Genomic DNA, 23,713 nt, shown 5'->3' with positions numbered 1-23,713 from the left:
AGTGTGGTGAGAAGAACAGTGTGAGCTCTGACTGTTCAGGCTGTTAGTCTGGAGATGGTTCCTGAGCAGTAGAGGAGAACATTCTGCAGCCTTTTACCTAGGAGAGAAAGGGGTGAAAATACTGCAGCTATTTTTAAGATAGAAGTCAGTTTATTTGTGTGGGTGACTTCCATGTGGTGGTGCAGTCAGTGGCAGGGATTGTGTGCCATGACCCAAGAAGTCCTTCACTATTCTATGGTCATAAAGGAACCCTGGCAGAACATGCACAAGCTGATGTGTTCGTGTGTCTGTTCATACAGATATATAATGTATATACATATTTTGTATAAATGTATAAAAATTAAGAGGGAGTCCCTGTACCTAAGCTCTTAAGAAATGGTTATCTACAACTTCTTTTTTCAATTGAGCTCATTTTTGGCATCACCAAGCTAATGCATATTCATAATTTTTGCCTGTTCTAATTTTAGCCACCTACAGCCTTCATTACAGGACATGCACATAATTAAATTGCCTTCTTGAGAGTTCACAGCCTGTCATTGCTCACCATTTACAGACTTTGAAATGATCAAAGTATTTTTTAAATGGTCCTGTAAAGCTATACCAGGCTGGAAAGGCAATGTAATAAAATGTCATTCTCATCATCTTAATGTTTTGTGGTGGGCCCAAATTCTGGTCTGTGGTCTCAGGCACGTAATTCAGTGAGGCCATGAGCAATTTCTTTCTGTGAAGTATTTGTGCACCTTCCATAGACTGGGCTCAAACTCTGTAGGACGTGGCCCAAGTCCGTCAACAGCAACTGCTACCCAAATGAACCTTGGAAGCAATTTAATGTGTAATTTCAGAAAGAATCAGCTCTTAACTAAGTCACAGTACAGATGGTAATAGTCCTGTTTTGTAGCATCCTAATTTATCTACTTTATGGGGGTGTTTCTATACCTGGGTGTTTCTTTGCTATCTGTGGTGTTTGTTACTGGCACATTATTATTGGATTTTGGTGGTATTTGGGTTTTTTTTGGTGTCCATGTGTGTGAGCCATGCCCCTGTCTGGGGGCTGTGTGGCATCCCAGGAAGGGCTGTGCTCTGTGCAGGCACGTCAGGGTCTTCCCATTGCCTGTATCTGGGCTTACAGCACCCAAACTCAGCTGTTTTTTCTGAGCTGTGCCCCTTGCATAAATGAAAAGAATTTCAGTTTTCCTTGTGAACCAGTTCAGTCCACTGCAATTCCTCACCATTTCCCTTTGGCCCTTGGGGCCCTTACTGCTGGGGAGGCACTGGAGATTGGGGGTGGGGACATGCCAGCCCTGCAACAAGCCCCATGCCAGCCAGGTGGCACAGAGATGAGCTGTGTGTGCAGTGTAAAGCAGGGAGAGACTCAGGCTGAAGTGTACTCTAGATCCTGGTTTGTTGGTTGTTTTTTTTTTAACACCAATGATACACAAGCAGAGGAAGTCCAACTTCCTTTATATAAACTTCTTGTTTTATTAAAACTAGTATTTTCACTCAAATTTTTAAGAAATCCTTTATTTCACATGAACAGAAGCATCTTGCAGCAGGGCAGCCCCTTTGGCTGCAACATTTCACCATCTCCAAGCTGCCTGGTGGTCCAGGATCATGGGGCAGCTGCTCTGTGAGCCCCCCATGCCCCCACTCCCTCCCCACCACACACAGCCTTGGTGCAGGGTGAAAGGAGCCACAGGGAGCAGCAGGAGTTAGAAATCAAACCTTCATGGCTGCTCTGGGTGGCTCCAGAGGGCAGCTTTAAGCAGCTGTGGATTTTCAGGTCGAACTGCCTTGAAGTTCCTCCAGGGATGAGGGGCAAGGTGGGGTCACCCCCTTGCCCCCACTCCCAAGGCGGTCCAGGCTCATGTCAGTACTGCTGGGCCATGGCCACTTCTAGAACCAAGAGCACCAGCTGTGGTGACATTTGGCCCCAGTGTCTCCCCAGATACACTGTGACTCTCCAGGTGCAGAGATGGAGGTGCAAAAACCTGCGCCAAGGCCCTAGCACAGGTGGCATCTGTCCTCTGCCACACTCTGGGGTCTCATCCATGCCCCTGGGGCCAGGTTTGGGGCTGATAACACCCAGGGATTCCCAACTGGCCATGCTGAATTTCTGTTCTCCTGCTGTGCACCTCACCATGGGGGATGCTGTGGCCACCCCACCTCCCTGTGGAGTTCAGGTGGTCCTTAACTTCAGGCTGCTGTTCCTGCAGGGCAGTCTGGGGTTGGTCCAGAAGCACCTTTCTGCCCGGCATCCACGGCACCTCTGTGCCCCGGTGCAGCCCTGGCACTGCTGTGGCAGGTGACCTGACTAATGGGTTATACAGATAAGAAAGCAATCGATTTTCCTAAATGCTCAGATGAAAATTGCTGATCAGTGTTAAGACTCCCCCCTCTTCTCCCCCTTTAAGCACATCCATTTCCAACACAGTTGCTGTGGAATCCCAAGCAGCCCCTGGCAGGTCTGTGGTGGCAGTAAGGTGAGCAGGCAGGTGCCACAGGGGTGGGATGTTTTGCTGGGATGCTCTGAGCTGCCTGTGCAGGGAGGGGCACACACAGGTAGACTAACAGCTTTTTTGCATTGGTTTATAACCCAATTTCTATCCTTCATTGCTTCCCTTCTGGAGCACTTAGTGCCCTGAAGAACCTCCCAAGAGTGGAGAGAATTTGCAGTTCTCAGCAGCCTCCACAAGTATCTTTGCTGTAACTGCTAGAGAGTGCTGGGTTTTTTCATTGTTGTTTTTCTTTTTGTTTTGTTTGTGGTGTTTTGTGTTGTTTGGTTTTTTTTAAGAAAAAAAAACTTTATTTTTAACCACAGCAGTGTGATACCAGGCTATCATCTTGGCACATACTCCCTGGGCAGCCCTGTGAAGTTTCTTCCCCTCAGGGCTTCATCCACCATCAGGATGTATCTGTTGATAAGATCTTTCATTTCCTGGGTGAATGGCTCAAAATCCTTTAGCTTAGCACCTGACCGCTTGAAATTCCCGTCCCTGTTGTTCTCCACACAGAGCAGCCGGTCCTCTGTCACTGACACGTTCAGAAACTCCACCATCTCCCTGAGCTTGGGGATGAGGCTCTGCTTTAGATCTTCGTAGTGGACAATGAGCAGGCGCTTCCCATACTTCAGCCAGTCCAGGACATGGGAGGCCCACCAGGAAGCATAGCTGTTCACAAAATCTGGCCACTCTGGATGACCAGAAAACCAGGAAAATGAGATATTGTTAACCATGCTGCGATTCAGCAATTTCCCTTTGCCTTGGGCATTAATGATACCTTGATCTCTATTTGCTGTTTGTGCTAATTTAATTTCCGAAGGTCAAGATAGCCCTGCTGAAAGCTTTTGGGCTGGACAAAGAACATTGTGGCCGAAATGTAACAATTTGCAGTACGGTAAAGCCATTCCCTCCAGACTTTTTTCTGAGGACTATTTTGTGTGGGTTTTGATGAATAGGTCTTGGATTGTGACTGTGAAAGGTGATACGTGAACTTGGGGAAGAAATGTGGTGTGACACAGGACAGTTTCCCCCCCACACCCTGTGCCAAGCCACAGCTGTAATGCCTAAAATATGCACAAGGAGAAATGGAAGCCAAATGTCTTTTCTGCTGCAGAGTCTGAGTGCAGCAGCATATCCAGTGGGAAAATTGCAGTCACCAGCCAACTTGCCAGTCAAACATGTGAAGCGTGGCGGGCAGGTTCTGAAGTCTTTTCATGTGTTCAGGGACACTGAATCTCAAGTCCCCTTATTGCTATTATCGTTATTTATCTGCAGTGCTGTAGCACCTGTACAGTGCTGTAAAATTTCCTTCAGGAAATGTCATGCTCCATTGGATCCTCCAAATCTTAAATTAGATTTTTCATGGTTATTACATGCTGCAGGGGCAAATTTTCTTCACCTCACATAGCCTGGCAAATGGGCTGTGCACAGGAGTGTTGTACCTGGATATGTTTTCTCAGCCCAGCAGTGCAATGGCAGTGGTGTTCCTGTGTGCCTGTAACTGCTCCCACAGGGGAGGTCTAAGTGCTTTTGGAGCTGATCTCGGGTGTGGTGGGATGCGGGTCCCGCTGAATTTGTTTGCAATGCTCACTCAGGTCCCAGTGTGTCCCCCCCTTCCCAGCATGCTGAGGAGGTGGGTTTCAAACCAGCCCACGTGGGCGTGGTGCTTACCTTTGCTCTTCCAGTTGCGGTCGGTGGCATAGCCCAGGTGCCCGGCGTATTTTCTGTTGAACTCTGCCATCAGTGATTTGTAGGGGTTCCTTATCAACAGGATCGCTGAGTCGAACATTTCAATCTCTGTCTTGCCACTTTCGTGTGTTTTCACACAGATGGTCCTTCTACTTCTCCAGTGGTCTTTTTCTCCTTTAAAACCTGTTTTACAAGACATGATTGTTGGCTTTTTCACTTGATTGTATGTCTGTGCCTTTTTGCACTAAATCATTCCCTACAGTGGTGTAAAGCCGGTGTGATGGTACCGGTCAGTTAAACACACTGGCAGCCAGGCTCTCCCTGCCTGGGCAAGGGATCCTTGGCCCCACGCTGCCACAAGGCAGCTTTTCCCAGGGCCAGTGCTTGGTGCTTGCTAAATGTCTGTCCCCTCGGGATATGGCCCTCCCAGAATAATTAGTAACATTTGAAAATTTAACCTTCATGTTTCCTGTGCTCGTGAAGGGTCTTACCCACAGGGTTCAGGCAGCAGCCTGTCAGATGGGAGCCGCACATGTGTGTGTGCACAGGGCACCAATGTGGGCAATATGCACATTTGCAAATGCAGAGCCTGGCTGTTCTCTCTGAGAGCAGCTGCTGCCATCTGCACTGTGGGAGGCTGCTTGGTCCAGGCATGTGTTTAAGTTTCACCAAATGTGCTGACAGTGACAGCCGTTGCTGGCTCAGGCAGAAGAATGCAATGAGTAAAGCCCTGTGCCTTGGAAGGGCTGTGTGTGTGCCATCCCTTGGGACACGGTACCTTTGTTGTAGAGGGCTCCATCGAAGTAATAACTTCCTGTGTAGTATCCCGTGGCGTGCTCGATCAGGTGGCGAGCCCACGTGTTCCCAGCCCCAGGAAAGCTCGACAAAGCAACAAACACTTTGGATTTGGTGGTTAAGAATTTCCTGTCTGTGCAGCGAGTGTCTGTGAGTAGAGAAGATATTTCATTGTTAGCATTGTGGCTTTTTAATAATTCCACAGACAGCTCTTGATTACAGGGTTTATTGCTTCCTCCTCTCTCTTACAAATATAGGATATCAATTTGACTCCGGTTGTGAGTCAGCTACTTCCCAAAATTAATTCAGCCATATGAGGCCAAAGAGATTATCCTCAGAGAGGTTTCTGCTGGTTTTGTGTTAGGCAGTGTTTTTTTGATAAAGCTGCAGCAAACCATTGTACTTGCCAGTAAGTTGTGCTAAAAGCCCCTAGGTGATGCCTGTTTGTTACCAGCTATTTGCCTGTCAGGCTGGCTCTGCAATGGACCTTGAAATGTGCCACTACACCTGGAAACTGGGAGTTTTATAACACAGGAGAAAACCATCCTACTGAAAGGAGCTGCCTTTAGTTAAATCTCTGCACTGCCATTCCTCTCTGAAGGGCCCAGGCACTGGCGAGCCCTGCAGCCATGGAGTCAGATACCTGGTTTCATATGTGCTTCTGTAAATCCTCACCTTGCTTCTTAACATGCCAATGAAACCAAGGGTAAGGAGAACCAGTCTTGACCCTGTGTGATGATTCATCAAGAAGCCAGCTCTCTTCATTTTTCAGAGCAAGCTCTAGATGAAGGCATGGCTGGAAAGTGCCTGTACAGCCCAGAGAAGGCAGCCTCCTACTACTACTGATCTCTACAGACCTGGGAAGTACCAACACTTTCATGGAAACAAGCATTCTTCTTACATGGTCTTTCCACATGCTGGTGTCTGCAGGCTACCTCTGAACTGGGAGACGGGGATAAAAAAAAGGTGTTAGGGGGAAAAAAGCCCAGCACCAATCCAGAAAAGCACTTAATTTATTTTAATCTTAACAAGTTTATTTAAACTTCAATGAGAAGTTTCACTGAACTCAATGTAAATCACTGCATGGATAAAGTTGACAGAACCACCTAAATGGTTTTCTGGATTGGAAGCTTACTCTCTACCTTGTTTTCCAGCCTTAAACATGTATGCAGATGAATATTTTAGAGGAAGATGAGTAGAGCAGAATTAGAGTCTGCAGCGTTGCCTTGGTGGCTGCCTGATCTGGGAGCTGCATGGTGGGGCAATACCTTCCCAGGCTCTGCCTCGTTCTCTCCATCTGTAGAATAATGTTGTTGTTCTGTGTTGAGGGGAGGCCGTGCTGTGCAGTGAGAGAATGGAAAGATGCATCTTCATGAGCATGATTGCAAAGAGGGAATTTAGATAAAGTCTGTTTCCTAAATTCCTGCCTGTGTCACGATACCCACTACTGTGGCTCAGACTGCTGTAAAGGAGATCACTTTTACCCGCTGCAGAAGGGGCACAGGGGCCATTTCCAGCAGTGGTGGCCCTGGCCCTGGCACAGTGAGGCTGGAGCTCGTACCTTGTACGGGTGTCTGGTAGACCAGGCAGTACTTTCCCTGGGCAGTGCTGCTGGTGTTGCGTGTCCCGCGGCAGCGCAGCCCGTCCGCGCCCTCGCGCAGAGAGAACCGCCCGGTGGGGTATCCACAGTAACACTCCTGCCCTTGGATCACTGCCAAGGGAAACTCCTACAGAAGAGAGAAAATGGATCAGTGCAGAAATGCCAGGGCATCAACAGTCTGTGGGGAATGCTGCTGCCATGCAAAGAAAATAAATCTTCACAAGGCCACTATCAAGATCAAAGCAGTGTTTGATATGTCATTCTAAAGCTAGTGCTCTTTCACTACTACCGTTTTCATAGTGTAATTACCTAAAAAGTGGGTTTCAGACAAATACTTCAAAAACTTTTAAAATTAACAATATTCTTTTTCATAATTCATAAAAAAAAAGTTATAACACTCCTGCAGCACCTGGTATGTAATTGCATCTGCAAAAGATCAGTGTAGGAAAAGCTTGAACTTGCCTCCAAAAATGAGCATTTTGAATTGAAAGAACTTTAAAGTTCCATTTACATTCCTCCAAACCAAGTCAGCTGCCACAAGTTTGCCTTATTCAATTGATTTTTAGCAAAGTTTGTGTAGAGGAGACTTGCTCTTAAAAGAATTAAAGGGAAGAAGGAACTGTGGACCCGCTGACTGCTGCAATCATGTGTAAAGATAGAAAGAACAAAGTCAAGCCATAAAGAAAGTTTGCATCTTAGTGTGACCTCACAGTTTGCAGAAAAATGAATGTGCAGAGAGGGGCTGCTAGAGGGTTTGAGAACTACTGGGTATAGTTTTGAAAGAGCTATTTAGAAATGCTCCACCCAGCAATTTTTGGCCCATTTTTCAGAGGGACTGTGCTGGCAGCAGGGAGGACCCGTGGTGCCCGTGTATGGCTCTGCCCTGGGTGCCATGGGGTGAGCTCAGCTGGTGCCTGGACTCTGCCCTCAGGCACAGACATGTCCAGCTCAGCAGATTCTGTGATTCTGTGTTTTGTGCTACCTTGCTTCTAGATAGGAAACCTCCTAAGGTGTGCAACCATGAGGAAGTTACAGTCAGCCTGCCCGCTGCTCTGCCTGCCCGATGCAGCACAGAGTGACCGCAGAGTGACCTGTTCAGTCTTGACTTCCCATCAGTGTTCAAGCAAAACTCTGAGCCATCCCCTTTGCTCACCTCTGTATTTAGGTGTGCCCCAAGCTGCGGTCATGGCTTCAGGTAACCATCTAACTTTGAAGTGAGGGACTAGTCCTGGAGCTCAGCACACACGGGTCTGTGATGCTGCACTTTGGTGAGACACCAGCACACAGCCAGAGAACTCTGCAGGGCTGTGGATAAGCATTTTCCTGGACTGAGCTGTAAAGCAGGCACTGACAGGCTCAGGTGTGCATCCTGTGAGTTGTAACTCAGGGAGAGGTGATTTACACAAGAGGACTATTTACACAAGAATTTGTGAGATGAAGCCTCAACAGGTAGTTTGAGTGGTGTAAGGAAATCAAACATTCTCCAATAGCAACACAGTTGATATGATTCAATCACTGATTGTTTTGTAGTAGGTTGTATCCAAATTAAGAATTATGAATAGATTAAAAATACATTTATCTGTTTTGCTCTGATTACTCTGCTAAATTAGTTCTTTTGCCAACTTCTATGCTAACTCTCCTATCTGATGCAGTTAAATTCTTTCAATCTATCAGAAAGAATAAGAGTTGGAGTCTAATTGCAGAAGGAAATTCCTCTCCCAAGTAAAACTGATAGGTTTGGTTAATTTAAAAATTGGTATGTTCATTTTGCAGCGAATCTAGAAGTCATTCTTCAAGTTGTCATTGAACTGGATATGCTAAAAGCAAAGTATAAATACCATAAAGTCAATCTGGACCTTGCACAAAAATTACAGCTTGTTTTTCTCTGTGATCTGTTGAGCCAGGGGACATTTCTGCAGGGCAATGTTAGACCCAGTGTGACCCTATTTGGAATGCTCCCCTCTCACTGCTGCAGTAAAGTCAGCAAGACTGTGCTTATCTGTGCCAGTCAAGGTTCTGGCCTACTTATCTTTGTTTTATTGTGTTTGAAAAAATATCTAAATCAAGCTGTGGAATCACTCTGTATGAATTCTACAATGGGATTTGAATCCAAATCCCAGGAGTCATTTGTTTATGGGTAGATAAGTGCATGTAGTTACATCTGGAATCCAAAATAGCAGGTCTGGTTTTGAATTGAGAAGATCACTGTGTTCTGTGTATTGCTCCATAAAAAAAAGCACCTTAGAGGTGGAAATGTTCAAGTGTGCAGACTTGTTGCCATGGCTTTCAGATGCCATGAGGTACTGCTGTTCTCAAGAGAGTGTTCTTCCAGATTTTATTCATGTCATCACACATGTTTGGGGTGTCATAACAGGTCTTGTTTAAGTATCTGGAGTTAAACCACAAATTGGTGTGTGATAATTGGACTTGTGGATATGCAATTCTGCTTCTGAAGCAGAGGGAGAAATTGCCAGTCTTTTTGTAGGGAAATAGTCTCTTTGCAGAGGGTCTCATGGTGCCCAGCAGAGTTAACAGTGAGTTGTTACCTGCACCATTTCAAGGAAGGAATAAATGAGAGAGGTACCAAACCTGTTCTTCACCTTCCTTCAGCAGCTTTCCCTCTTCATGCTATCGTTTTTGCAGCCCTCTCTGTGCCTTCTGTGCAGAAAGAGTCTGTTTAGATAATCTTTTATAATATCTGGGTTGCTGATGACTTTCTCACTCAAGCTACATCAAGCAAATATGCATTAGCTCTCATTCCATCTCTATGGCTATTCCACAGAGATGGACAGTGTCCTCCATCCTAAACCTGTTTGGATGTCATGTTCATGTGGTACATTTTGGCTATCTTTTCCTTGTCCTTCTCAGTCACCAGTAATTTCAGATGTTTCTACTTCTTGGCAGCATGTCTGGAAAAACTTGAAGGAACTATGCTTTTGAAAACCTGTCTTTTCAGAAAAATCATCTCCCAAAACCAGAATGGCAGGACTGTGCTTAAAAACACTGACCTCATGAGCCCATCTGAAAACAGCTTCTCCACATGTTTCATATCATTCTCCCAGACAGAGAAGCAATAATTAATTGCATTTCATCAGTAAATATTAATAGAATTATATTACATGGGGTAAACTGACACAGATCAAGATTTTTTTCTCACCATTAAACAATAGACTGATAGCAGAGCTTGGAAATAATTGCTCTCTAATTCCTGAACATTTCTATGCCTAGAGGATATGAGAGTGTGTTGGGATGTGTGTTTGTGAGGTGCTGTACACAGGGTATGTGGGCAATTCACTGCACAGAGTTAATTCCACAGTGCATTCTTAAAACTGGTTTAGAGGATATGTTGAGTGGGAAAAGCTTCCCCACTCTACCTAGTAATTAAGAAGATTTGTTTTTCATGCCTTCATAGTTTTAATCGATTTTGTGATGCTGCAAAAAGCAATTGAATGTTGAGCTTAGTGCATGAGGCTGAATGTGGCTGCAGGCAAAATCTGACCACACAGTGAACCTTCTGTACAAAACATTGGCCCCATCGGAGTGGGGAGGAAGGGAAGAGGACCAACAGCCACTGAAACAGAAGGTGCCCTGCCCACAGCTCCCTGAGATCTGAGCGGGGCTGGCTCCCCGCAGGGCACTAGAGTTCTGGTTCAGATGCTGCCAGCCCACATCCACCCTCTGGCAGCGAGCCTCCCCATGAGCTGCAGATCTCCCCCAGGGTCAGATCTGGCTCAGGGCTTGGCTGGAATGTGACATGGAGACAATATTGATTTCCTCATGGTCGATACTCATCACTTAGAGCAGCTTTTCTGTGTATCATGTGGCACTGCTCTCATGGCTTTCCCTCCTGCCATCCCCACTCGAGTGGCTGGACCAGATGCATCACTGGGTATTTACTCTGATGAGTTTTGTCCTTTAGAAACTCATTTACAAATTCAGAGCTCTAAGGCACTAATCTCTGCCCTTCCCTTAGTAGATTAGACTTTAAAATAACAAAAAAAGAAGAAAGGATGTGAAATGAGAACTGTTCTTACTTTCTTGGAGCAAAATTCAGAGCACATCTCCACCGTCAAATTGGGCTGTATCAAAGAGGCTGGAAAGGTGTCTGTTAAATTTTCTGGAGCTCTAAAACATCCTCGATAGATAACATTCCTCCCTGCGGGGATATGAAATAGGTTTCTCTTAAGAAAACGATGTCCGTAGTATCCTGCCTCTTTCACAAAGAACAATACTAGGTTCAGAAGCCAAAAATAATAAAATAAATTTTATATTACAAAGGCTGCAGAAGTAAGAGAAATTCTGGTATATGCTAGAAAAACCTGTTGCAAATCCTGTGGTATTGCAAGGAGCACACGCCTTCAGGTTTGTACAAACCACGGAAAGTGGGGCTGCAGCACAGGGTCTGGGTTAAATTCCACCAGTGGACAGCATTGCTATTGTTTGCAGGTCCCAGTTTCCTCTGAAGACTTGCTTTCCCTTCAAAGCCCCGATAAAAATCTACAAAGCTTCCCAAGATCTGCACCAGGAAAGGAAAGGAATGTAAATGAATCCTGAAAAAAACCTTCTCTGGACCCATTTTCCTGCTCAGCTGCCTCTCTCCTCCCTCTCCTGCTTTTCAGGCCAAAGGAATTTGCTGCAGCCTTCAGGCCCTAAACTGGGTTTTTGTCAACTGGTCCGGGAGAACAGCTTCCACCACATCTTTAGCACCAGCCTCTGATCTCACCTGCTTCTGTAGAAACACCACAAATCTTGGCAGAATTGCAGGGTCTCCCTTGAACAGTATCACCAGAACTGACATGGGAAGTGAGTTGGATGACAGGAGAGATGTGGTGCAGTTATGAAGAAAAAAACTGGTTCTGCATGAATTTCCTGGCAGAAAAGCTCAGATTCTCCAGGACGAGTCAAGAGCAATCTAAGGAGAAGCTGCTTAAATATTGTTCTAATGACTGTTCAAACCAGTTACTAGAAGCAGTGCTGGATCTCTGGGATCACTTGGGTGATGTGAAAATAAAAGAACTTGACCCAAGCTGAGGGGAACAGGAGTCTCCCTGGGACCAGGTCACTGCAAGCACAGCACCAAAGAATGAAGGACCTTGGTATGTTTGGGCTTCTCAGGACGTTCTTGAAAGGCCTCCTACTAAACTTCACACTAATATTTAATTCCTGAAACAAAATGGTTATGAACATGTTTAGAGTTGTCTCAGTGGTCAGGAAGAAAGCTTGAGCAGCCCACACCAGCATTAGAGGGAGTAGGTTCACAGGGAACCCACAGATCCCACTGGAAACAGCTGGGTTTGTGTGGTCTGCCTGCTTTTTGGGGAGTCCTGCCCCAAGGCAAGCTGCACTCTGCCACAGCCACCCCTGCTGCCATGTGGGCTTTGAGCTTCCTTGACGTGATGTAGGGGTACCTGCAGCACAGGAGCTGCACAGCTTGGGGTGTCCAGGGGACTGCAGGGGGAAGGAGGAGGTGAGGGATGGACAGGAGAGACAGCAAGCCCCATCTCTCAGAAGATTTAAATGGAGATGCCACCGAACCTGCTCCGTGTAAGTCTTACGCAAGGTCTGTGCTCTACATTACACAACGTAAATCACATGGGCTGTTACAGTCTCAGAGTTACTTTCCAACATACTTGTTCATTGTGATTAATACTTCTGTTGGCCCCTCCGCTGGCTGGCATCAGGGGGATTCTTCAGACAACTATCAGGTGTTACTAAGGGCAAAAAACCCCCATATCTAGCTCCAGGCTAGACTAATTTGATGACTAATTCATTAATACTTTAAAAAAAATTAAATGCTGCCTTTTCCTGCCAAGTATATATATATATTTTATGCTTGAGGTTTAAACAGTGATGCATGTCCTGGGAAACCTGCCAACGTGCCCATCAGCCTGACAGTGGCAATTTAAGTCTATGTACCTTTGATATATAATTTATATGTAGCTGGGTGGATTATTATACAAACCTTGACTTGTCTTTAAGAAGAAATGAAGTACCATCAATACTGGCACAACCTAAGGTCTTGGTGCTTCTTCTCGGCAAATAACATCCTTCAGGTCTTGTGAACTTGCCAATTGAAAAGACTGATCAGCTGTTTAGGTCTTTTATGTGCTGTGTGTTGGCCTAAAGGTTTATCCATTGTGTCCCCCATGGCAGCTAATTGAATGATGAGTAGAGTGTGTTGCCATCTAAAGATGAAACAAAAATCCCAACTGCCGCTGGAACAGAAGTCCTTGGAAAAGCAAAACTCTGTGGTCTCTTTTCTCTCAATTAGGAAAGGGATTGTTGTGGCTCTCTCTCTGGCCTCTCTTTGCTCCCTGCTGCAGTCACATAGCACTCATTTTGTTTGGGATCATCTGAGCTTAGGGTGGCCTTGATCTGAGTGCTTTTCTGCCCTCCTGTTATAGGGCACCCACTTCCAAGGCTGTTTCTTAAACACGTGGGTTTGTCTGCCTGCAGTGGGTGCTAAAGGGAGTGGGTTTTCATCTGAAATTCTGTTGCAGTTGCTCTGCACTGCATTGTGTTTCATCCCTGGTGACACCAACCTCCTCCATGGCAGTCCCGAGGCAGCTGTGCCAGGCAGTCTCTCCGCTCTGGGGCAGAGAGCAGCGCTGCTATTTTGGGGAGGGAGCCAGGGACCAGACCAGCAGCAAATGGATGCTGTGCCCTGCAGGCACCTTTGTCCTTTGCCATTTCAAACTCTAGTGACAAGTGGAGTGAGACAATCAGCGGGGACAACCCGCATGCTCAGCCCAGCCCTGACGTCTCTCCCATGGGGCAAGTGGACTCCCCTCTTCGGTCCCACACCCACTTACGTCTCCTGGCTCCTGCCCGCAGCTCCTCCACCCTGTAGACCGAGAGCCGGTTCACCCCTCCGCACACAGAGCCCTTCTCCCCCTTGCACTCGCTGTTGCACTCCTCAGGCCTGGAGGCAGTGGTGGGGAGGGTGTTCCCGCAGTAACACTCTGCTCCGTACACCAGCCCCGCGTAGGTGTAAGCCCTGAAAGGAGCAAAACCAGGCATTGTCACAGAGGCACCCGTCTGCTCCCCACTTTGTACCCAAGGGAGGCAGGGCGTGTCCCTGTGTATGGTGTGAGCTTCTGCTGCCCTGCTCCAGAGCTGAGTGCCCCAGGGACAGCATGGCCTCCTTGACAGAGGCAGCCAGCTTGATGAGATTTGGGCTAGAGACCAGTATCTATCAAAAGATAGATACTTAACAAAGATTATTTAACCAAACAGTCATTTTTGTCAAGGACAACAGAAAATATATTATAAGTAGCTACGCTGCCGTAGAGAATAGGCAGCAGTGTAATGGTCTGCTTCAAGCAGGGTAGCAGAGCTACGCCATGCCTGAAGGTATGAGATAATTACTGGTTTTGCAGATGCTGTATGTGTAATGTAGAAATGCTTTTCCCATTTCAAATTCAGTTCCACTTATTGGAAAAGAGAAAACTTGCAGTGAAAAAGTACCACTCACCTCTCAGCACAAGCTTCCTGACAGTGAGCTACTGTCATTTTTCTTAAGTCATAGAAGACAGCTCCCTTCAGTGTCCTCTCCCTCGAATCGTCGGTGAAGCATCCTATGTAGGTGCCTGTGTGCATGCAAGACCAGGATTAGGCAAGGCATATGGGATGGAGAAGGGGGGAAGGGAAAAACCCATACGGGGCCGATCCAGCACCATATGCTGCAAGCAGGGCTGTGTTCAGTCAAGTCCCAACCTGCCCGGGGTCCCACCTGCTCTGCAGAGCTCTGCCTTGGTGCTGAATCTTGGCAGGTGTATTGAAGGGGTCAGTGTGACTGCCCCATGGAAATGTGCTGAAGGGAAATGAGACTTTCACCAGATTCCTTTCAGCAGACCTGCCTTTGCACACCCAGAGTCCACGATCCCCCGGAACCGCGGCTCCTGCAGGCAGCTGCTGCCTGCTTGACTCCCTCCCTTGGGGGATGAAACATGGCACTTCTCTAAAGTAAAGGAGAATGTAGTCTTCAAAATGGCAAAAACTTCCAGAAACCTTGTTGGATTTCTCCCAAGTGCTCTTTAAATCTCTAGTTGATAATGATATGGTGCAAGAAAAATATTAAGAAAATCAGGTTTTTTTGGGTATAGAGAGTAATATTAAAGCTGTAATAGAAAGAAAACTTCAGTCTTAACTAGGCAGTGCCATGCATTGAGCTGTCTCCTTCTCTCTGGTGCAAAGGAATCTCTTTGTCTTGCTTTACTTAGCATATGAAAGATGACTGTTTCTCTTAGACTGCATCCAATTCAGCCTATTTTTTGTTGTCGTGAACAAAATACTATAAAAATCCAGCCTATTTTTGAATATACAATTGGAAGGATGATGTGGCGTCCCACTATTACACAGCAATTGTGTGTCTGTAAGTACATTTTATCATTAAAATATGAAAGAAAAAAGGAAATTTGATTTTAAGAGTAGCAACATTGAGATGATAGCACAGGGAAATTAACTAATCTAAGGTGTGGACAAGAAAAGAATATACAATGAAAAATGAAACTAAAAAGCATAATATTAGCAATAAAATAATTCACAAGAAAAAGGAATTTTCAGCCACTCTAACATGGATTTTGGAGCCAGGAATAATAAATCAAACATTTAAATATTACAAACGCAACAGTAGCTTCAAAGACCTACACTCAGTAATTTGCCAACATGCAATTAGAAAATTCACAAGCTGTGAACACACACTCCAGCACGCTGTTAATGAGGTGGGAGTCATGCACTTCCAACAAGGGTGCTCCACATTTCATTGTTGACTTTTGATTTGGGTATTTTGATTCAAAGCAGTAGCAGCAGAAAACTGGGGCTGTGGGGCCAAAGAGCCTCCTCTTGTGTCCCTCCCATGCCACTGCCAGCCCAGCAGTGGTTTCTCGCTCACATCCTCCTATGAATGAGTCGTCTTAGTGACATGTCATGTCATGTCAGCGATCCAGTCCCTGTCACCTCTGCATGCCGTGCAATGGCAGAACCAGGCCAGGAGAAACTGTAAAACTCCATCTGCTGTAAGCACTTGGAACAGAAAACTCATTTGTTGTACTAACAGTGTTTGCCAGTGTCCCTGGCAGGAAAAGATGAGGTCCCTACCCTAAGCTACTTGCAGTGTCAGCAGGTGGGAGCCTGACTCGGAGAAAAAAAAAAAAAAGACTTGGATTTTCTCACCCAGGGCTGTGTGTTCCTGGGTGGAGTCAGAGCAAGGCAAAGTGAGCTGGGAGGTTCCCAATATGCTGGGTCAGATGCCATTGTTTTTGTCTTGGGTTAAGGGTCTGCCTGGGGAGGCACAGGGGGGGCTGGCTGGCAGCTCCTGGGCAAGCAGGGGCAGAGCAGCTGTGCTGCATCAGAGCCAGGTTGTTTTTGGAATGGCACCACTGAGGAGTGCACAAGCCCAGCCTCCAACAGTCAGGCAATGCTGCTTCAATGAGCAGGAACTACAGGGCATCACTGAAACTTTAATAAGCATTATAACCACGGAGGAGTTCATTAGATCTTGAAAGAGATAACGAAATAACAAAATAACAAGCATCTAAGTTTACTAGAAGTGAGCTGGGGAAGGTAACATGCTCTATGTAGGTAGTTAAATTTTAATTGATAATCTTCAAAGGCTGATCCAGCTTCTTAACAATAGTGTTATTAATAATTTCACTTCATGTTCAGTCAGATATTCAAATGATGCATATCTGAATCTACACTTCAATATGGTGGGATGTACAAATAAATAGTCCTTCTGGCCCCTCTCATCAGCAGTTAGAACCTGAGCAAGGCCCTGGCTGAGTGGCTCTCACTCTCTCCTCTGCCACCAAAACCTGCTACCAACAGGGTGTTCTGAAGTGTCCGTGGAGCAGCTCCAGCTTGATTCTTCAGGTAACTCCAGTGTTTCAGTCTGCATGACTCACACTGTGTGACTCATCTCCCATACAGCCACCACTATTGCCTTCTCTCTCCCATTTCTGACAATTCCCTTGGTAGGTATCACAGTGTGGCACCCATTTTGTGGGATTTTTAGATAAGGTGCTCTTTTGTTTGGGTAAATTTATTCAACAAACTAAAAAGCAGTTTAGTAATGTGGTGTCTAGTCATCCAGATCCCACTCCTGCTTTATTATCAGTGAAACATCTCCAAGAACAACTAGTTTTTCTAAAAGGCAACGTGTCAAAGACTGCAAACTCACGCTCTGATGCTGCAGCGAGGGCATAGCAGTCACCCAGGGCAGATCCTGGTGCTTCCTGTGGTGGGCTCCTCAGGGGCTTGTCTGCTCCCTGGGAATGCTCAGCCATGGGGTGTGATGGCAGGTTTAGGGCTCCAGCTCAGCTGTGTGACAGCCCAACACCACGGGCTTTGTGCTGCCTGGGGGGCCTGTCGAGCTGTGCTGGCCCAAACGTGCCTGGATGATGCAACTCTCAGTGGGGTCATGAGGGTGTAAAGCCATTCAGGAAATGTGAACAACTAGAGTCCTGTTTTGCTTCTTTGCTTGCTCTGGATAATAGTTTCTTAAAATTCTTCCTGCTGACCCAACCCAGGGGGTATTTACCAGCAGTGCTTAGGACAGCAGAGTCAGACTCAGAGTGAACTCATGTTTCTGTCAAACTGGAATGCCTTTCTATTTGAATTGGAAATGGTACAGGTTTGTACCGTGTTTTCTGGGCGCTGCTGTGCTGTGCCCATGCAGCAGTGTGAATTCTCCTTGCAGTCCCTTGCCCTGTTGGACATTCTCAGCAAACCTGCCAAACCCCAGGAGTCTGTCTCCAGTTTAGGGTGTTGATGACTCACCTCATGTCCCCCAGAGGACAGAGTGTTTGCAGAGATGCTCACAGAGGGCAGGTCAGGAACAGTGAATGCATTTGCAATAGCAGAATTTAGTTTTAGCTTTAGCAGCAAGGAGGCACTTCTAGACTTATGGTACTGTGCGGTCTTGGATAGTTAATTTGATAAAATCCACTTTTAAAATGTTCCCTCTTCTGAGAAAGAAAATCAATTAAAATGGTCATCTCTGCCTGCTTGAAGAGAAAATGATTTAAATTAGGGAAGCACATTGCACTGTCTGAGCTTCCATTCAATCAATAAAATTACTTTTTTGGAGGAAGTTACAGCTCAGCATGACCAGGGAGGTTAGGTTTCTACTTTGGCATGTGCAGGTTCCTAAGAACTGTTTTGAAAGTAGTGATGAGCGAGGAGGAAGGCACATCTGCAGGGACATGTTGTGGTGCTCACCTGTGTCTGCCTGGGACGTGCAAGGTGCAGTTTATGTGCGTGCCAGAAAATGTGCAAGGAACGTCCCTTACCTTTGTGTTCAGCAGTGTGTTTGATCACTTTAAATCCTGCTGTCTCCATGGGCTCCTGGTTGCTGATGAACCTGTGAAACCACCTTCTTCTCAGCTGCCTGAGCTCCGAATTGCGGGACACGAGCCAGTGTGGGCTGTGCCGCTGGTCCAGGGCCGGCTCCTGCAGCGCATCCATGCCCACCAGCAGCCTGGGAGCAGGGCGGGGGTTCTGCAGAGCCCCGGGTGTCTCATCTGGCACCATCAGGGCCTGGTTAGCGGAGGTCCCGTGCGAACCTTGCTGGATAACCAGGCGGGTCCGCTGCAGCAGCAGGAGGCTGCCAGCCATCAGGTAAGCTGCTGTGAGGAAGAAGAGCAGAAACTGGGTCCGACGGAGAAACTTCTGTAGCCTGAAGAAAGCTTTGGCCATGCCCTTACTGAAACTGGGCCCTTCACGCCTCCCGACGGGTCCCTGAATCTCCACCTGACCAGACGCTCATTCCTCCCATAAGTTCAGCCCATCACTTTGGTGCCTTCCTCCGATGAAAAGCTTCTTCCCAGCCAGCTGCAGCAGAGACCAGCTTGGTGCAGCACTGCCACAAGCCTCAGGCACCAGGCTGGCCCAGGGTCTCTGCACATTCCCAGGGTGATGCCTTCATCATGTCCTGCCGAACAGCCGATGCTGAAACCTGAATTACCAAGGGGAGGAAGGCTGGTTCACATCCAAATTGAAAATATGCACCATCAGGGTCACTTTCCCCCATCCACCCACCCCTTTTGGCTTTAGATGAGCATTTCTCCATCTGTTGTTTATAATTATGCACATTAAGAACTATAATCCAATGAGAACAATTGATTCAGTACAAGTGAGTTTCAGATCTTCAGACTTTTTTTCTTTCCTGGGAGTGCACAAAAAATACCTGTATGGTGAGGTTATTTATCTCGGGACGATTGGAAAGGAAGTTATTTTCTTTTGTCAGTAGCCAGCATCTCCATCCTTTGTCCCTGGCTGAACAGGCAGCCACAGTACAGGCATCTTTTTACAGAGGTATTACCAGATTCCTTCCTTTCAGCTAAACAGTAGCTGAGCTACAAATGCAGATCAGAAGAAAACTGCAGTGTGGGTGTGTGGGAGGAAAAAAGAAATTGCATTAACTCACAATAGATAAGATAATAATTATTAATCTCTGTGCTGCACAATGAAGTTGGGCTTTATGCTGGAAGGATATTTGGGGGTTCTGTATTTACAGAGCTGGGGGAGTTGTTGTGCATGTTGCTTTATCAAAAACCAGAGATCCTGCTTTTTTTTTTTTTTTTTAGTAGATTCATATTGCCAACTATTGATGTGTGGATGTGTGTGGATAAAAAGTAGTGAATGTTTGAAAAAATTTCATCTCAAGTTCAGCAGATCTCTCTTGACTGCTGCTGAGCTTTGCAGCTTTAGTTGTGCTGATGTGTATCACGATGAGATTGTCTGGGCAAGAAAAGCTCCTTTGTGCTCTAGGGAACCTTTAACCTCCCATGGCAAATAAAAGCTGGCATCTCCCCATAAGTCCCTATTTTCACAGTGTATCCCTTCTTTGTGGAGCCAGGCAAGGGTTGAGAAAATATGCAGTGTTTTCCAGAAAAGAAAATATTGTGGCTTTTGTTTAGCTTGCAATTGGGGCACACTCCTGAAATCCACAGTCCTCTCAATGAACGTCTGCTTACTGGTATTTCTTGTTTCAGTATCTGATTGAAAGTTTTGTGGTTATTCACTTATGCCTCTTTATTAAATAAATGTTCCCAATTAAGTCTCCACCCATTCCCTTTTCCATTTGGTTGGGCAAATTCTTTCTGTCTTAAACAACAACCAAAACCAAAGGTTCAAAACCTCTAGGACAAAAACAAATTAAGGCTCAGCTGAGTCTTTTGTCAGTTGAGCCTGAATTCCTTTTGTGTGACCTTTCAGCCTTGATTCTTAAACATGGCTGTCACAAGGCAGGAGTCCCTGTCTCTAATGTTAAAATTTAGGTGGCCTTGAAGACCTGATTTAGGTATTTTTTTAAGTTGTTGTTGTTGTTGAAGTTCATGTACGCTGATTTTAGTTGTATGGGACTGAGTAAAAATATTCTACGTCCTTATTTCTCTAAGGGCTCGGGAGCATGAGCAGGTGCAAAGCACTGCCAGGCTGTACATCTGCAGTGAATTCTGACTGCTCTCACTACAGAAGTTGCATACCTCCCTTCAGAGCCAAAGAAAATGCATTGATTTACACGAGCTGAAGAGCTGACCCTCAAACTTAAATTATTGAAAATCTCTGATCAATGTTGTGAGTGCTCGAACATTGCAGTAAAAGGGTCAGAAGTACCAAGACAGATGAATGGAAAATTAGCCCTAATTAGATCCTGCAAGTTGTTACTGTGCTAATTCATCTGAAGAAATACTGTCTCTGAGCATAGGTGGGATTTGATTCACTAGTTGTTCCTGCCATGGGGCTGCTGGAAACTTGAGCTGTTCCCAATGGAGGCTGTCTGATCTGAAAGCAAGCTGTGTGCACATATTAGCTTGGAATTTGGGCTGGGAATGACTGTGCTCCATGCAGCCAGCAGTACTTTGAGGGAGGGCTGGGTCAGTGGGCAGGTGGCTGTTCGCCTCAGCAGCTGGGGGCTGGGCACATCGTGCTCTTGGAGGTGTCATCTGCACTGTAAAGTGGTGGCCCTTCCTGGTAAAACGCTGCTGCAAAACCTCATCAGGGAGGTGGCAATGGCTGCAGTCACACAGGACTTCAAAAGGTTTAAGCTTTCTTCCCCCCAGCAGCAAGATGAGGCCAGATAAACTGATCAGATTTGCAGTAATTCAGGGTTTCACAGCTCTTTTGGTTTATTCACAAAGTGAGAGATACTTCAAGCCCAGGTTCTCAGATGCACCGTTGCTGGCACTGGAGGGGCTGTGCTGCAGCAGCCCCAGCCTTTAGGCTCATCAAGCCATGCCCAGAGTGGCAGCTCGGCTGGAGAAGGGCCATTGAGGCCATGTAGCAGAGGTTGGGCATGTTAGGCTTGAAACTGCATCACTGGCCCAGTTTGGTCTCTTTTAACTCGCTGTGTGCTTGGTCAGTAGATTTTGCTGGTTTCTCCATGTTTGCAGTGATGGAGAGTGGAACAGCTGGAGGCTGCAGCATCCCCAGCATGAGAAGATCTGCCACTTGCCCAGGCAGCATTGGCAATGTTTCCTGGAGACAGGGGAGGCCAGTCTGGCCACCACCTGCCCAAAGAGTGCTGTGGCAAGGCGTGATGTTCTACCTCCATGTGAGCAGGATGGAAAACTTGCATCAGCAGATGCAAAAAAATCAGCAGAACTGGAGAAAACACCCAAGGTATCAGACCTAATTTAACTGTGCAGCAGACTATGTGCCCAAACACAAAGAAATGTTTGGCATTGCTCCTGTTGCTCCGCCAAGTTTGTTTATTTATTTATTTACTAAGGAAAAGCTGCTTCTGTGTCTCAAAAGGGTAACTTTGCCCTTGCCCAGTGGCTGAAAAGTTTAAATGGTATAAGGCAATTTTGCTGCATTCAACATGATGTGTATGAATTACCTCCAGATGCACTCACCCTTAGAGCAGTTGCCATGACAGTACATTGTAGTAAAATCCAACCAAATAAATAAGGAGACTCTCCACCCACAGACTGCTATGAATGTGCAACTCAAAAATTAAATGTTGCTTTTTAGTGGGGAAATAGCAGAGGGTGCTACTGACATAAAAACTGTCATTTGATTTTTCCATAAACTGCATATTGCAATATTATCAAAGTATGCCTAGAAGAATTCAAGTGCACCACTTTTGATGATGATATTAAACAGGAAAGAGTAAGAAGGAAAGAACTAGTGTCTGGTAATAGAAAATGCATCATTTATCTTTTTCATGCATGTTTCACTTGAATGAAGTGAAACAGAAAAAAAGCAGTCTTCTGTTCCTGTTTATCAGTTCTCACAGCCAAAGGTGTTTAGGACCATATTAATTGGGAATTGTTTGTAAAATCATAAAATGGTAATTGAAAGGAGTTTGAGATGGGCAATGAGAACTGTTAAATGGCAGAGGAGATCTCTAGGTGAAGAGGGTGATGAAAGGGTTAATGCTGCACAGGGTGGGTGAGGGGCCGAAGAGAAGGGCAGTAATTAGCACTGGCAAGTATCAGCTTGGGGGATGGTGAGTGGAAGCATGGGAGATCCACTGGGTCCTGGGCCTTCAGCAGGGAAAGAATCCCTTGCCACCAGAAAGTTGCTATAAGGAAAAGCAGGTCAGTACCTTGCTTCCAAAATGATCTTGCAAAGTGTAACAGAGGATATCACACTAGGCAGCTGTGTTAATGCATTTGTAAAGAGAAATAAAAGAAACATGGTAAAGCTCTTGGCAATTCTGCTCTCCTAGCTCAAGGAGCAGTTACAGAATTCTTAAGGGAAGGCTGAATATTTTCAGTGATGCCATGAATGCTGGTAAAGGCTGAAGACACCGAAAACCAGCTCCAGACTTGAAGGTGAAGAGTTGCTTATGTGAGAGCTTTCCCTTGATATGTGCTCAATGCAGAAGCTCAGGTCAGTGCTGCATTGATGGCTGCAGCTCATCAAGAGTTGGTCTTGTCTAAAGAGCAGCAGGATTTTGCAAATTCAGAGTTCTTGGCATGGAAGCAAGATGTTTTCTATTGTAAACTGAAGGGAATTGGACTCATGTACACTATTTTTAGAAAAATCCATCCCTCTTCCACATTTCTCCTTTCTTTTGTCAGCTTTCTTTGAGGACAAGTGCAGGCAGTTAGGCCCCAGCTGAAGGATTCTGGCTCACAGCCTTTTCTTTGGATACACACTGCCTTTTTCTCAAGGCAGTTTGGAAAGTCAAGGGAAACATCATACTGTGTGAATGCACATAGGAAGTAAAACTCTTAAGAAGCCACAAATTCGATGCTGGGACCCTGTCACGTATTTGCAGTTCCCTTTATTCCAATACCTGAAATCATCCTGAGAAACTCTGAGACAGCTGACAATGAGTGTTCCTTGTAGCCGTGCTTTCATATGTGCCCAGAGCATCTCTCCAGGTTTGAGAAAGGGGTTAGAAAAGACAACAAAGTTGAGCGGAGCTCTTCCCTCATACCTTGAGTGGAATTGACAGAGAAATTCTTTATTATTCCAGTTTCCAAATATTGTGAAAAGAGAGAAAAATGAAACTGTGGATCATTTTTGTGTGGAAAGTGGCAGATGCTGAAAGTGAAGCTTAGAAGAAACATCCTTGTGCTCTACTGTCCAGCCAAAATCCAACCAAATCAGGATACAGGTTGATGCTGATGGATTTTGGTTCAGGTCCATTGTTACTTTTTCTAGCTCCTTAAGAAAGTGTCATGTGGAATTGTCTCAGTGACAACATAATTGAGGAATTCAGACAAAGGAAAGAAAGGTGATTTTGTAATTCCATCACCTTTCCTTGGATATTCTTTCACCAAAAAGAGGGGAAATTTTTGATGAAGAGTTACTATAATATTCATGTCCTTCATGTCGCTGTGGACTACAACCTGGTCGCTGACCTTTCTGGCAGTTATGGTGCAGTGCTCGAATGAGACCCATCCAGAATTCACAATCTGGCCTTTCAAGAGCATTTGGCTTCAGCTGGAGGCAGAAGCACCCTCCAGCTCTGGCCCTGGGCAGGCATCTCTTCCGACAGCCCTACGTGTGTGGGTTCTGTTGCAGGGCACGAGCTGTGCTGCGCAGGCAGGGACAGGGCACAGCCCTGGTGTGCCCCACGTCCCACTCCTGCTGTGCCCCATGTCCCACTCCTGCTGTGCCCCACGTCCCACTCCTGCTGTGCCCCATATCCCACTCCTGCTGTGCCCCATAT

General features: G+C 46.0%; 1 protein-coding gene across 2 annotated transcripts in view; it reads right to left on the bottom strand.

Annotated features, from left to right (window-relative positions):
* Nucleotides 1-1,500: 1,500 nt before the first annotated feature.
* WSCD1 (WSC domain containing 1) overlaps nt 1,501-23,713 on the bottom strand; it is a 25,435-nt gene continuing 3,222 nt past the window's right edge. For both annotated transcript variants that reach the window (XM_027668814.1, XM_027668815.1), the window contains exons 2-9: nt 17,874-18,538; nt 14,057-14,171; nt 13,395-13,579; nt 10,617-10,738; nt 6,544-6,709; nt 4,966-5,130; nt 4,170-4,370; nt 1,501-3,189 (exon numbers count right to left, since the gene is read on the bottom strand). In XM_027668814.1, the coding sequence (XP_027524615.1) occupies nt 2,837-3,189; nt 4,170-4,370; nt 4,966-5,130; nt 6,544-6,709; nt 10,617-10,738; nt 13,395-13,579; nt 14,057-14,171; nt 17,874-18,279 (1,713 nt within the window). In that variant the 5' untranslated portion in view covers nt 18,280-18,538 and the 3' untranslated portion in view covers nt 1,501-2,836. The remainder of the gene's footprint in view (nt 3,190-4,169; nt 4,371-4,965; nt 5,131-6,543; nt 6,710-10,616; nt 10,739-13,394; nt 13,580-14,056; nt 14,172-17,873; nt 18,539-23,713) is intronic.

Source organism: Corapipo altera, unplaced genomic scaffold (assembly GCF_003945725.1).
Source record: "Corapipo altera isolate COAL_440 unplaced genomic scaffold, ASM394572v1 302, whole genome shotgun sequence".
Taxonomy (NCBI): Eukaryota; Metazoa; Chordata; class Aves; order Passeriformes; family Pipridae; genus Corapipo; species Corapipo altera.
The sequence above is the reverse complement of the archived record's forward strand: the minus strand, read 5'-3'. Positions and strand labels throughout refer to the sequence as shown.